The 15043-nt window shown below is 43.4% G+C and overlaps 1 protein-coding gene across 2 annotated transcripts in view; it reads right to left on the bottom strand.

Moving 5' to 3' along the window:
• WDR86 (WD repeat domain 86) overlaps positions 1-10545 on the bottom strand; it is a 38345-nt gene extending 27800 nt beyond the window's left edge. For both annotated transcript variants that reach the window (XM_060782615.2, XM_060782616.2), the window contains exons 1-2: positions 9525-10545; positions 2950-3258 (exon numbers count right to left, since the gene is read on the bottom strand). In XM_060782615.2, the coding sequence (XP_060638598.2) occupies positions 2950-3112 (163 nt within the window). In that variant the 5' untranslated portion in view covers positions 3113-3258; positions 9525-10545. The remainder of the gene's footprint in view (positions 1-2949; positions 3259-9524) is intronic.
• Positions 10546-15043: the final 4498 nt, after the last annotated feature.

Raw genomic sequence — 15043 nt, 5'->3', positions numbered from 1 at the left:
AACAACAACAACAACAACAACAACAACAACAATCCTATCTCATCAGCCAAAAGCAGGCCCACACTTCCCATTGAAATACTAATAAGTTTATATTTGTTAAAATTGTTCTTCATTTTAATTATTGTATTTTTAAAGTGTCTTTTGCACTACAAATAAGATATGTGCAGTGTGCATAGGAATTCATTCATGTTTTTTTTCAATTTATAATCCGGCTCTCCAACAGTTTGAGGGACTGTGGCCTGGCCCTCTGCTTAAAAAATTTGAGGACCCCGGCTTTAGATTTTTCAAGCATATTTTGATTCTAATTCCTTCTTTGATTAAATTATTATTGTATCGTCGAAGGCTTTCATGGCCGGAATCACTGGGTTGTTGTAGGTTTTTCCGGGCTATATGGCCATGTTCTGGAGGCAACTTTTCTCCTGACGTTTCACCTGCATCTATGGCAAGCATCCTCAGAGGTAGTGAGGTCTGTTGGAAGTAGGAAAAATGGGTTTATTTATCTGTGGAATGACCAGGGTGAGACAAAGGACTTTTGTCTGCTGGGGCTAGCTGTGAATGTTTCAGCTGATCACCTTGATTAGCATTCAATGGCTTGGAAGTGCCCGGGGGGAATCCCTTGTTGAGAGTGATTTAATGTGCCTGTTTGTTTCCCCTCTATTGTTTTGCTGTTGTGATTTTTGAGTCCTTTAATACTGGTAGCCAGATTTTGTTCATTTTCATGGTTTCTTCCTTTCTGTTGAAATTGTCCACATGCTTGTGGATTTCAATGGCTTCTCTGTGTAGACACGCATCAAGGAACATGAAAGGTACTGCAAACTACTCCAACCAGAGAAATCAGCCATAGCAGAGCACCTGATGAACCAACCTGGGCACAACATATTATTTGAGAACACAGAAATGCTGGACCACTCTCACAACCACCATGTCAGACTACACAGAGAAGCCATTGAAATCCACAAGCATGTGGACAATTTCAACAGAAAGGAAGAAACCATGAAAATGAACAAAATCTGGCTACCAGTATTAAAGGACTCAAAAATCACAACAGCAAAACAACAGAGGGGAAACAAACAGGCACATGAAATCACTTTCAACAAGGGATTCCCCCCCCCCCCCCCCGGGCACTTCCAAGCCATTGAATGCTAATCAAGGTGATCAGTTGAAACATTCACAGCTAGCCCCAGCAGACAAAAGTCCTTTGTCCCACCCTGGTCATTCCACAGATATATAAACCCATTTTTCCTACTTCCAACAGACCTCACTACCTCTGAGGATGCTTGCCATAGATGCAGGCGAAACGTCAGGAGAAAAATTGCCTCCAGAACATGGCCATAAATTATTATTTCTTTTAAAAGCCCAATAATTTGCAACTTCATTGTTCTGTTCTCTGTAGCGCAGTTCTAGGGTCTTAAATCAATTTGAGGCCAAATCTGTTGGAATGGTACTTAAAAGCATTATGTCTCATTCGGAGTATGAAAACAATCTGAGTCAGCAATCAAAACGTTTGCATCTAGCCAATTTGGGGGGGGTGGGGGGTGTATTTATCCAGCTGCAGAAAAAGAAACCATCAAGTTGAATAGTTCCTCAAATGGACTGAGATATCAAGAAAAGTCCAGGGAAGGTTTTAAAACGGCATGTTGGGTAAAAAGAACGAAAAGCACGCGGAAGAGGTCTTGCAGTATATGGGACTAAGGCCCCTTCTACATTGTCCTTATATCCCAGAATCTGATCCCAGGTTATCTGCTTTGAACTGGATTATCTGAGGCCCATTCCACACAGCTGAATAAAATCCCACCTTTTTCTGCTTTGAACTGGGATATATGGCAGTGTGGACTCAGATAACTCAGTTCAAAGCAGATATTGTGGGATTTTCTGCCTTGACATTCTGAGTTATATGGCTCTGTGGAAGGACCCTGAGACTCTACTGCCATATAATCTGGGATAAGAAGATAATCTGGGATCAGATCCTGGAACAGAAGTGGTGTATTTCATGGGCTGAAGTTCATGCTATCAAACTGGCCAAATATACAAGAAAAACAGGAAAAGAGCTGTTGACCATTGCAAACAAAAGGTAAAAAAAAGAAAAGGCGCAATTTGCTCAAAACTGGAACCAAGGCATTGAGAACAATTACATTAAATTCCATTTTAAAAAATATCAGAACATATGAATAACTTTTCTCAATGAAGCAGAATGGTGTCGTGGTTTCAGCATTGGATGATGGCCCTGGAGAACAAGGTTGAAAGTGAACTTGGCCAAGTCACACTCTCTCAGCTTCTGAAAATTACGAAAGGCAAACTTCTGAACAAGTCTTGCCAAGAATACACTGTAATAAGTGTTGGAGCATGTAAAACTCACTTAGTGTTAACTGAAAAATGCAAAGCACAAAGCTGATTGGTTGGGGCACACCCAAGAGGCTAGCTGAGCCTGGGAGTTTTGGCGACAGTTACATGTTTAGGTTTCCTGTGCAGGAGCTTTACCAAGACAGTTGGTATATTTCTGCTTCTGGGCTGCTAGAAGAAGATCCTTCACATGGACACCTAAAGACCATTTGAATCTCACTCAAAGGAAATTGTGTGAATCAATGCAACTGTTCACATGACTGTATATATGTTGCTCTGCATAACAAAGAGTAAACACCTTATTCTTTACGTATCTGCGTGGCATCTTTTCTCTAACAAGACAAGTGTGGATTGGTAAAGACCTGAACTAAGTGTAGTTTTTCAATCCGCCACAATAGGGTCACCGTAAGTTGGAAATGGCTTGAAGGAACACAACAATCATAGTGATATAAGTTCAGTACCACTTGACCAGAGTTTGGAATGCCCTGTATCCCAGAATCAGCTGGTCTGAGTCCGTCTGCGGAGGTTGAGAAGATTGGGATGTAAAAGTTTTAAATAAAATAAAATAATAAATAATCAGGTTTGTAGTAAAGGGTATATCGTCCATACCTTGAAAATGGGCCCGGCATTGGCTATCGGCTGTGCTCCAAAGCCTCGCCGTGCCATCTTCACTGCCCGTCAGGAGCCACTGCCCATCCGGACTGAGGCTGAGCCAGTTGATGCCTCCTTGGTGCTCAGTGCAAACTTTCAGGGCTGAACTGCTGCTCCCCATTCTGCAGATCCCAGCATGAGGCAAATGCTGCGGATACGGAGGCTCATGCGCTCCAAGCCACACGAGGCACGGGAACAGAGCTTGCAAGGCTGGGCTGCATCAAGTCATTCAGTTGTCATCTTTGATGCAGACAGGGTGGGTTGTCTCTACAAAAATAGAAGAGAGGGTCAAAATAGGATAATATTCCTAAACTAATCATGCATACAAGGGTATAGTCAGATCTCTGTATCTACAGGTTCAGACAATTATGGTTTGGAAAGATTAGGAAAATATAGCAAAAAGGAAACTATGATTCTATGATTGTGAACAATCTGATATAGACTAGGCATGGGCAAAACTTCGTCCCTCCAGGTGTTTTGGACTTCAACTCTCACAATTCCTAACAGCCGGTTAGGAATTCCTAACACTACTGTATTTAATCAAATTTGAACACCCATGGATTTTGGTTTCACTGAGGGTCCTAAAACCAAACCCCAGCAGATACCGCTGTTTTACAGTGTCCATATGATCCACCATTTAGTTTTACAAGGACATCATACAACAACACAAGAGACTGACCTTCAAAGACAACCAAAGTGTCATTCGCTAAGCTGAATGTACTAAAAGACACAAAGCTGACCTTCAGTAGCCTCCCACCATTTCAGAGATCCTCAGGCTTTCTCATTTGAGTTGTTCACCATTTTATATAAGGAACACGATGTTACACTGTATACAATGGGACTTGAGCATCCATGGGTATTGGTATCCACATGGGGTCCTTGAACCAAACCTCAGTGGATAGTGAGGACCCATTGCATTGCATTATCCATGAAGGCTATCAAAACATGTAGCTTCTTACAAGCCTGCAGAACAGAAGGCTGAGAAGAAAAATGATGAGGGCCATGTATAAATATGTGAGGGGAAGTCAGAGGGAGCAAGCTTGCTGTCTGCCGCCCTGGAGACTAGGACATGTCATTTGGGAGTTGTAGTTGCTGCGATTTATAGTTCACCTACAATCAAAGAGCATTCTGAACTCCACCAACAATGGAATTTAATCAACCTTGGTGCACAGAACTCCCATGACCAAGAGAAAATACTGGAAGGGTTTGGTGGGCATTGTCCTTGAGTTTTGGAGTTGTAGTTCACCTACATCCAGGGAGCACTGTGGACTCAAACAATGATGGCTCTGGACCAAACTTGGTACAAAACTCAATTTTCCCAAATGTGAACAGTGGTGGAGTTTGGGGAAAATAGACCTTGACATTTGGGAGTTGTAATTGTTGGGATTTATAGTTCACCTACAATCAGGGCATTCTAAACTCCACTAATGATGGAATTGAATTAAACTTGGCACACAGAACTCCCAAGACCAACAGAAAATACTGGAAGGGTTTGGTGGGCATTGTCCTTGAGTTTTGGAGTTGTAGTTCACCTACATCCAGGGAGCACTGTGGACTCAAACAATGATATATCTGGACATAACTTGGCACGGATAGTCAATATGCGCAAATGTGAACACTGGTGGGATTTGGGGGAAATAGACCTTGACATTTGGGAGTTGTACTTGCTGGGATTTATAGTTCGCCTACAATCAAAGAGCATTCTGAACCCCACCGACAATAGAATTGGGCCAAGCTTGGCACACAGAACCCTCATGACCAACAGAAAATACTGTGTTTTCTAATGGTCTTTGGTGACCCCTATGACACCCCCTCACGACCCCCCCCCCAGGGGTCCTGACTCCCAGGTTGAGAAATGCTGACTTAAGTTTAAGCAAACTATTTCAGCTCTCGCCAATGTATGCCCAATGAAGAACAGGCACTCCAAACAGTTGTGGCAAATAAAATTGGATTATGTGACCAGAATAGAAATTGAAAATGTTATGCATATCTGCAGTCCATGTCTGTTTCATAAAAGAAAAGGGGGGGGGATCCAGGTTTTGCGCACATTTGTAATTCCTGGGCTAAGTCTATTATAAGAGCAGTTGAAGAAAGGTCAAAGATACTGCAAATATGTGAGCTATGAAAGGACAGAGATGGTTGATGCTAGGAAATGCCACTGTAGAAGCACACAGGCAACAGCAGACTGCGTTATATGGCAGTGCAGATGTGCTTTGCTTCTTCTTTCTGACTGGAGGAAAGCAGACCCCCCTCGGCCCCCTTCAGACAATAGAGGCCAGCAGCGCCTCCCCCCCCCCCCCCGCTTCCTTTCCGACAGGAACCGGGGAGACAAATGTAGCTCCCCTTTTGTTGCTTTGCTCCTTGTAACAATAAACTTGAACATGGACTTCCCTGGGGGGTCCTCGGTCTCCCCGCCCCTCCCCAACTGAACTTGCAAAAGTTACTTTTATAGCCTCCAAAATGGTCAATTGGGGGAGGAGGGGGATTACAGCTGCTGAGGACCCTACGAACAGTTTTGCAAACTATTCTCTCTCTTTTCATATTTTCCTCTTTCTTTTCCCCTTTCTCACTCATCTTTCTTTTCTTCCTTTCTTTCTATCTCTTCCTTCCTTTTGTTATCTCCCTTTCTATTCCTGTTTCCTTCTTTCCTTTCTCTTCCCCTTTCTCTCTTTTCCTTCCTTCTTTTCTTTCTCTTCCCCTTTTGTTTTCATTTCTCTCTCTCTTCCTCCTTTCTCTCCTTCCTTCCTCTACCTCTCTATTAATGTGTCCTTCCTTTCACTCCCCCTTTTTCTCTTTTCCTTCCTTCTTTTCTTTCTCTTCCTCTCTTGTTTTCATTTCTTTCTTTCACTCTTTCTTCCTTCTCTCCTTCCTTCCTCTCGCTCTCTATTCATCCTTCCTTCCTTCCTTTTCCTTTTCCTTTTCCTCTCTTTTCATCCTTCTTTCCTTTCTCTTCCTCTCTTGTTTTCTTTCTCTCTGTCTTCCTTCCTTCTCTCCTTCCTTCCTTCCTCTCCCTCTCTATTCATACTTCCTTCCTTTTGCTTCCATTTTCTCTATCTTCCTTCCTTCTTTCTTTTCTCTTCCTATCTTGTTTTCTTTTCTTTCTCTCTGTCTTCCTTCCTTCCTCAACCTTTCTATCTGTCCTCCCTCCCACTTCCATTTTCTCTTTTCCTTCCTGCTTTCCTTTCTCTTCCTCTCTTGTTTTCTTTTATTTCTCCCCTCTTTCTCTTCCTTCTTTATCTCCTTACTTCCTTCCTCTCTCTCTATCCTTCCTTCCTCTTTCTTTTTCTTTCTTTCTTTTCTTCCTTTCTTCCTTCTTTCCTTCCTTCCTTCCTTCCTTCCTTCCTTCCTTCCTTCCTTTCTCTCCTTCCTTCTTCTTCATTGTATCCCTCTTTCCTTCCTTCCTTTCTCTTCCCCTTTCTCCTTTTTGATTCGTTTTCCCCCTATTTCTTCTTCCTTCCTTCCTATCTCGCCTTCCTTCCTTCTTTTCTCTCTCCTCATTCTCTCTCTCTCTCTCTCTCTCTCTCTCTCTCTCGAATCTACACTGCCATGTAGTCCACTTTCAGAATGCATATTAATCTGCATTCTGAAACTGGATAATACGGCAGTGTAGATACAGCCTCTCTCTCTGGATGCATCTATATTGTAGAATGAATGCCATTTGACCCCACTAACACCCACAGCTTAGTGTCATGGAATCTTGGAAGTTATAGTTTGGTGAGTCGCCATCACTTTTTGGGAGAGAAGGCAAAAGCCCTTGTAAAACTACAACTTCCTTGATTCCATAGCCTTGAGTCATGGCAGTTCAAGTGATGTCAAGCTTCATTCATTTAACAGTGTTGATGCACACACACTTTCTCTCTCTCTTACAACCACATTGACACCCTCCTGTGAGGAATGCGTGACTGTACAGGAATGAGTTACATCGAATACGTAATTTGTGACTCTGCAGAAATCATTACTTGCACATCTATTCTTCAATATGAAATGTGTTTGCTTAGCCTTCAAATAATCACTATAGTTACTATAAGATGAAAATGGGTGCCTTCATTTTTGGGGATCATCATGAACTAACACACAAACACACAATTTATGCTGTTTCCACTGCTTTACTACTCCCCATAGGTTCTATGTCCAAGAAGCATTCAGTGATGGCACAATGATACTCTTACCAAACTATCCAACGATGTCTCCTTTTAGAGCAGGCATGGGCAAACTTCAGCCTTCCAGATGTTTTGGATTTCAACTCCCACAATTCCTAACAGCCTGTTAGGAATTGTGGGAGTTGAAGTCCAAAACACCTGGAGGGCCAAAGTTTGCCCATGCCTGTTTTAGAGTCTTTTTCTAGCAATAAATAAGTGGGCCCCGTGCTGTGCCATTGGCCATCCATATGCATGGATTCTGGATCCACTGATTTTGGATCCATGGAGTCCACCATCCATGGCTTGATTTTTTTTTATTCTTGAAAGCAAACCTTTATGTTGCCATTTTATATTCAGGACACCATATTACTACGCCATTGTATACATATAATACAGTGGTTCCCAACCTATGGACCATCACTGGTCCACAAGAACTAAAATGTTGCAATGAGAGCGACTGGGCTCGCAAAACTTTCTTATACTGCCGAGGCTTATGAAATATGTTTTTCTGTGGGCAAGCATATGGTGACTACTGGGTGGCATGTGTTCTGTATCAGAAACAAGAGCTGATGTGGTCTATCCAATGCAATTTTCTGAATCAGCACCCCAAAAGTTGATCAAAAATTGATTCGTAATCCTTTTGGAAATAATACTGGAGAGTGGTCCTGGTCAAAGTGTTCCCTGGTCAAGTGGTCCCTAGTCAAAGTGTTCCCTGGTCAAGTGGGCATTGATCAAGTGGTCTCTGGTCAAAGTGGTCCCTGGTCAAGTGCTCCCTGGTCAAAGAGGTCCCAGGTCAAAGAGGCCCTAGTTAAGTGGTCCCTGGTCAAAGAGGTCTCTGGTCAAAGAGGTCCCTAGTCAAAGTGATCCCTAGTCAAAGTGTTCCCTGATCAAGTGGGCCTTGATCAAATGGTCTCTGGTCAAAGTGGTCCCTGGTCAAGTGGGCCTTGATCAAGTGGTCTTTGGTCAAAGTGGTCCGTAGTCAAGTGGTCCCTGGTCAAAGAGGTCCCTGGTTAAAGAGGTCCCTCGTCAAAGAGGTCCCTGGTCAAAGAGGTCCTTAGTCAAAGTGGTCCCTAGTCAAAGTGGTCCCTGGTCAAGTGGGCCTTGATCAAGTGGTCTCTGGTCAAAGTGGTCTCTAGTCAAGTGGTCCCTGGTCAAAGAGGTCCCTGGTTAAAGTGGTCCCTGGTCAAGCGGTCCCTGGTCAAAAGAGATTGGGAACCACAGGTATAACAGGTCTTGTGTATCCACAAATTTTAGTATCCACTGGAGTCCAGGAACAAAACACCTAGTGGATATCAAGGCCCTGTTGTATTCACGAGGACCCAAAGTCATGATACAAAGATATGAACTAGATGTGTGCTATGATCCCATAAGTTAATGTATCATGCAAACAAAGCTTGCATGAAAGCAGTTTTACAGCCCTTTATCTGCCATGTCTCAATGCTACAGTGGAAATGCATCCCTTGTTTTCTTATTATAGCTAAATGAATAGAATCAAATTCTACCACTTAGGAGGAAAGAGAAATGTAAACTCATACTAATCAATGGAACAGGAGCCAGACATACAGAGAGGTCCCTTGCACCATTTCGATAAGTGCTCCTTTCCATGCTGGGAATGAGCAAATATCCCCAAAGATTGTCTTTGAGTATAGAAATGTGGAGCAGGGAACTATAAATTATGGAGGAATTCAGGACATTTTGGACACATCTCCACTGTAGAATCAATGCGGTTTGACACTTTAAACTGCTAGGATTCAATACAATGGAATCATGGGTGTTGTAGTTTTACAAGGTCTCTGTGAAGAATCCCCAAATATTGTCTTTGACTATAAAGATGTGGAGCAGGGAACTATAAATTCTGGAAGAATTCAGGCCAATTTGGGCACATCTCCACTGTAGAGTCAATGCAGTTTGACACCACTTTAACTGCCTGAGGTCAATGCAATGGAATCATGGGTGCTATAGTTTTACAAGGTCTCTGTGAAGAATCCCCCAAAATTTTCTTTGAGTATAAAGATGTGGACAAGGGAACTATACATTCTGGAGGAATTCAGGCCATTCTGGGCACATCTCCACTGTGGTGTCAATGCAGTTTGACACCACTTTAACTGGCTGAGGTCAATGCACTTGAATCGTGAGTGTTGCAGTTTTACAAGGTCTTTGTGAAGAAGTGCTAGTACCTCATCAAACTACAACTCTCAGGATTCCATAGTATTGAATCATGGCAGTTAAAGTGGTGTGAAGGTGCATTAATACTTCAGTATGGATGTGCCCAAAGACTCCATGCACACAGCTTCCCATGTCTCTCAAGCAGGGAACAATTTCCATGTTTCCTCTTAAGCAATCTCTCAGATTTCAAAACTGTGAAATACACAGGCACATCTGGGTTTCACTTACTTCATTTCGAACCCAAGTCCCAAGGGATGATGATCTTCTATCCATCGCTCCCAACGTGTGATGGAGGCACATGTCCTTGGAGAGCAGCGCACGCCGCACACTCCTTCCACCTTTCAAAGGAGCCTCTGGAAAGTTTTGCCTCTTTAAAGCCAAACTTTGCTCCAAAAGTTTATAAACTCAGCACAAAAAAATAAAAGTGCAAGGCTTTGCCCTGTGGGCTCAAGGCCTTCTTCACATTGTTGCAGGGAGCAAGAAAAGAAAAGGAAACTCCAGAAGGATACAACCCTCTGAGAGGAAACTGCAAAAACTCACTTCCAGGCAGAACTCATTTCCTTCCATGAGAAGAAGCAAGGAAAAGCAAGAAGGGTCGAGGGAAGAGGGGGCATTCTCTGGTTAATTCATGCCTTTAGGTCTTCAGAAGTCAGAAATGTCCCCACTTTCTGGATCTTCACTTTCTCCAGCACGTCTTTTTTTCTGCATCCTTGGAAGAAGATGCTGAGGTTCCTCTGGAGCCTGAGCTGAGTACAATTCATTGTGCAAACAATTGCAGCAATTTCAAGAAAAGCTGGATGTTCAAAGGTCTTCCTGTTTGGAGAGCCTGGCTGCCTTTTGTCTCCTTTTCCTGCCCTCTTCCCTTGTTCTGTAAAGGAGAGCGCAAATCCCAGCCAGAACCCCAAACCTCTCCCCTTCTCCTCCTTACCCAGTTCTTCCCCCAAACTTTTATTTTCGCTGTTTCTTAGATCAATACAGTTGTGCAGAGCATAACTTCTTGGTCTGTTCAGGCTCTGCGGGGGATCAAATACCACTCCTCAGATTTCTCCACGGTCCTAAAGAAAGCAGAATTAAATAGCCAGAAGAAGAAGAAAAAACGGCTATGATTCAAACAGCTCAGCGAGAGATTCCTGGAAGTGCAAGAAAAGTTCATGGTTCACTGACAACCCAAGTCTTTTTGGCTGGTTGAGATAAGCTTTCCACGTACAAAAGCAAACCAGACTGGCGATTGAATGTTACTTCAACATGACTAATGGGTCCGTGTGTTTTGTTAAACTAAGCAGCTGAAAAAGTGGGATCTGAGAAGATAAATCAGGACTGTCCTCCTCAAATTGGGAAACTTGGAGGTCATGGTTGCATGTGCCTTCGAGACATTTCTGACTCTGAAGATCTATAGTGAACTGGTCATGCGTTTTCCTGGAAAGATTTACCCAAAGGGAGTTTGCCCTTGCTTTCCTCTGAGGCTAAGACCACAACTGCACTAATCATTTAAAGCAGTTTCGAACTGGAATAAAAGAAAATAGTTTCGCTGTGCAGATGATCTGATCTCTTTTTTTGATAGAGTTACAAGCTGGGTAGATGCAGGGAACGCCGTGGATGGAGCGTATCTAGAATTCAGTAAGGCCTTCCTTCTACAAGGTCCCCCATGACTTTCTGGAAAGGAAACTAGTCAAATGTGGACTAGGCAAACTATGGTTAGGTGGATCTGCAATTGGTTAAGTGAACGAACCCAAAGGGTGATTCTCCCCAATGCTTCGTCTTCATCCTGGAAAGAAGTGACGAGTGGAGTGCCACAAACAGGGTTCCATCCTGGGCCCAGTCCTGTTCAACATATTTATTAATGACTTTTAGAAGGCATGGTAATCAAGTTTGCAGATGGGACCAAATTGGAAGGAACAGCCAATACTCCAGAACACAGGAGCGGAATTCAAACTTATTTATTTGTCGTGTCAGGGCAACCAGTCAATTATATTACATTTCTAACAGAACAAAGCAAACAAACAAACAAACAGACAAAATACAAAATTTGTGAGTTTGGTAGTTGATTAAATGTCCTTTGACCAGTATCTGGCCACTTGGAGTGCTTCTGGTGTTGCTGCAAGAAGGTCCTCCATTGTGCATGTGGCAAGGCTCAGGTTGCATTGCAGCAGGTGGTCAGTGGTTTGCTCTTCTCCACACTCGCATGTCATGGATTCCACTTTGTAGCCCCATTTCTGAAGGTTGGCTCTGCATCTCGTGGTGCCAGAGCGCAGTCTGTTCAGCACCTTCCAAGTCGCCCAGTCTTCTGTGTGCCCAGGGGGGAGTCTCTCGGAATTCAAACTGATCTTCACCGATTAGAAAGATGATTGGCCAAAAGTAACAAAATGAAGTTCAATAGGGACAAATGCAAGATGCTCCACTTAGGCAGAAAAAAAAGGAAATGCAATACAGAATGGGGGATGATACCTGGCTCAACAGCAGTGCGTGTGAAAAAGAGTCCTCATGGACAACAAGCTAAACATGAGCCAACAATGCAATGCAGCAGCTTAATAAACCAATAGGGGTCTAGTGCCTAGATCCAGGAAGTCATGCTACCCTTCTATGCTGCCTTGGTCAGACCATACCTGGTATCACACTGTTTCCAGTTCTGAGCACCACAGTGGAAGGGAGATATTGACAAGCTGAAATGTGTCCAGAGGAGGATGACTAAAATAATATAGAGTCTGGAGAACAAGCCCTATGAGGAGCGGGACATGTTTTGCCTGCAGAAGAGAAGACTTAGAGGAGACATGATGAAGGCCAAGTATCAATATCTGAGGTGAAGTCATAAGGAGGAGGGAGCAGGCTTGTTTTCTGCTGCCCTGGAGACTAGGATGCATAACATGTAACAAACTACAGGAAAGGAAATGCCACCTGAACATTAGGAAGTGCTTCCTAACTGTGTGAGAGAGCTGCCCAGTAGTGGAACTCTTCCTCTGCCTGGAGTGTGATGGAGGCTCCTTCCTTGGAGGCTTTTAAACAGGGGCTGAATGGCCATCTGTCAGGGATGCCTTGAATGCAATTTTCCTGCTTCTTGGCAGAATGGGGTTGGACTGGGTGGCCCACAAGATCTCTTTCAACTCTATGATTCTATGATTCCATAAGAAATCCTCGAAGTGGTTTGATGACACAAATCACAAAGCACTGAGGTGCACCAAGGGCTTTCTTTCATGCACTTTTGTGGGAGTTTGTTTTCTGGCGATTATACTTTGAAGCTAGCTTTGAATTGCATTAAATGGTCAATATAGATGGGACCTGTTCTGTGGTTTTATGGCAATGGAGGAATTGGGGGTGTTTTTCACCTCCCCTTGTTGCAATGTGTTTGTGTGGAGTACCTCTTCCTTAACCTGTTTCCACATGCAAGATGGCTTACACTTTGGTGAACTGATGTGCATTAAAGGCACTGTTCTGTAATATCCCCTGATGTTGCTTAGCCCAGTTTAATGTGTGTTGCAAAACACATTTGCAGTGTGTGATACATTCCCAGACTTCGCATGGATACATGAAGCTGTAGATAATAGAGAACCCTATTCTTTTCAATGGAGCCAATAATAGAAACCAAGAAAAAGGTGCAGGTTTTGTCAGAAGAGAAGAAAAGCCAAGACTGGTCTATAGAGCAGTGTTTCTCAACCTTCCTAATGCTGTGACCCCTTGATACAGTTCTTCATGTTGTGGTGACCCCCAAACATAACATTATTTTTGTTGCTACCTCACAACTGTAATTTTGCTATTGTTATGAATCGTAATGTAAATATCTGATATGCAGGATGTATTTGATACAAATATGCAATATGCCCAAATGTGAATACTGGTGGGGTTGGGGAGGGGGATAATTGATTTTGTCATTTGAGAGTTGTAGTTCCTGGGATTCATAGTTAACCTACAATGAAAGAGCATACTGAATTCCACCAACGATGGAATTGAACCAAATTTGGCACACAGAACTCCCATGACCAACAGAAAATACTATAAGTGTTTGGTGGACATTGACCTTGAGTTTTGGAGTTGTAGTTCACCTACGTCCAGAGAGCACTTTAGACTCAAACAATGATGGATCTGGACCAAACTTGGCATGGATACTCAATGGGCCCAAATGTAAACACTGGTGAAGTTTGGGGGGAAATAGACCTTGACATTTGGGAGTTGTAGCTGCTGGGATTTATAGTTCACCTACAATCAAAGAGTATTCTGAACCCGAGCGACAATAGAATTGGGCCAAACTTCCCACATGGAACCCTCATGTCCAACAGAAAATACTGTGTCTTCTGATGGTCTTTGGTGACCCCTCTCCTCACGACCCCCCCCCCAGGGGTCCTGACCCCCAGGTTGAGAAATGCTGCTATAGAGCAACTAGAGACAGAAGGAACCCAGTAAAGCAGGCATGGGCAAATTCGGCGCTCCAGGTGTTTGGGACTTCAACTCCCACAATTCCTAATAGCCTGTTATTGTAAACACAACTGTTAGCTGAATGAATATATTTACAATTCCAAATCATTACATTTGGTGTTGTACAGAACTTCTCTGTGTTATGTATATTTTGCTCTGAGACTGGCTAATTCATACATATAAATCAAAATTTCACGTGGCAAGAATCAGTCCCTGAACATGCATTTGGGAATCAGCCCAAAGATTCCTATCTCTGTGGGTGGGCAAAACCTAGCGAAAGAAACGTGGGCAGCTGCTTTTCTATGAAGTACAGTCCAATTGTTCTGGGCCAAACCTGTTTATTAATCTACCAGCGGCTTCTCCCTGCTTTATTCTGCAGGAGCCTCGGGGAAGCTGGAGGGCCATGGAAACATGGCAGCCAAAGGACTCCCAACTGGGCCTCATTTGAGGTCAGGAAGGCAGATGCAAGCAGAGAGTCTGGAGAGTCAGGTCACACCATAATATCAGGTTTGCAGACAAGTTGTATCGTATGGTCCAACATGGCCAGGACAAACAATTGAGACTCTTAACACCAATCTGATCTATTCAGCCATGTCCAGTTATTGTTTTCAGGCTTAATATTGCAGTAACAACTATTGTTTTTTGCAATTGCATCACCAAGTAGTGAGAAGTTCCAGGGAATGCCTGGCCGAGTATTGGTTTTGTTGGGAGAGATTGATTGCTCAATTTAACTCTGGCATGGGCAAACTTTGTCCCTCCCTCCAGGTGTTTTGGACTTCAACTCCCACAATTCCTAACAGCCTACCGGCTGAAGTTGTCCCCTTCTTCAACAGCCATAACACTTCTATTAAGAATACTTCCTTTGTATATGAAGTTTAAAGGAGCCCCCGGTGGTGCAATGGTTTAAACCGCTGAGTTGCTGAACTTGCTGATCGAAAGGTTGATGGTTTGAATCCAGCTAATTGAGTGAACTCTTGTTGTTAGCTCCAGCTTCTGCCAACCTAGCAGTTCGAAAACATGCAAATGTGAGTAGATCAGTAGGTACTGCTTCTGCGGGAAGGTAACGGCACTCCATGTGGTCATGCCGACCACATGACCTTGGAGGTGTCTATGGACAATGCCGGTTCTTCGGCTTAGAAATGGAGATGAGCACCATCCACTTGAGTCGGACTCGACTAGTGTGCTGTCGCACGCTGGCCCTGTGCATAAGACTGTAGACAGGACATACATTCCGTGTGCCCAACGGGACGCCGGGGCTGCCTCAGATTAAAGGCCCTTGGATTTCCTTAAAACAGAGTCTTCAGATTGCTTAAAGGTTCAACAAAGTTCTTTATTAATGAAAA

This window comes from Anolis sagrei, chromosome 6 (assembly GCF_037176765.1).
Source record: "Anolis sagrei isolate rAnoSag1 chromosome 6, rAnoSag1.mat, whole genome shotgun sequence".
NCBI lineage: Eukaryota > Metazoa > Chordata > Lepidosauria > Squamata > Dactyloidae > Anolis > Anolis sagrei.
This window is presented reverse-complemented; position numbering and strand designations above follow the sequence as displayed.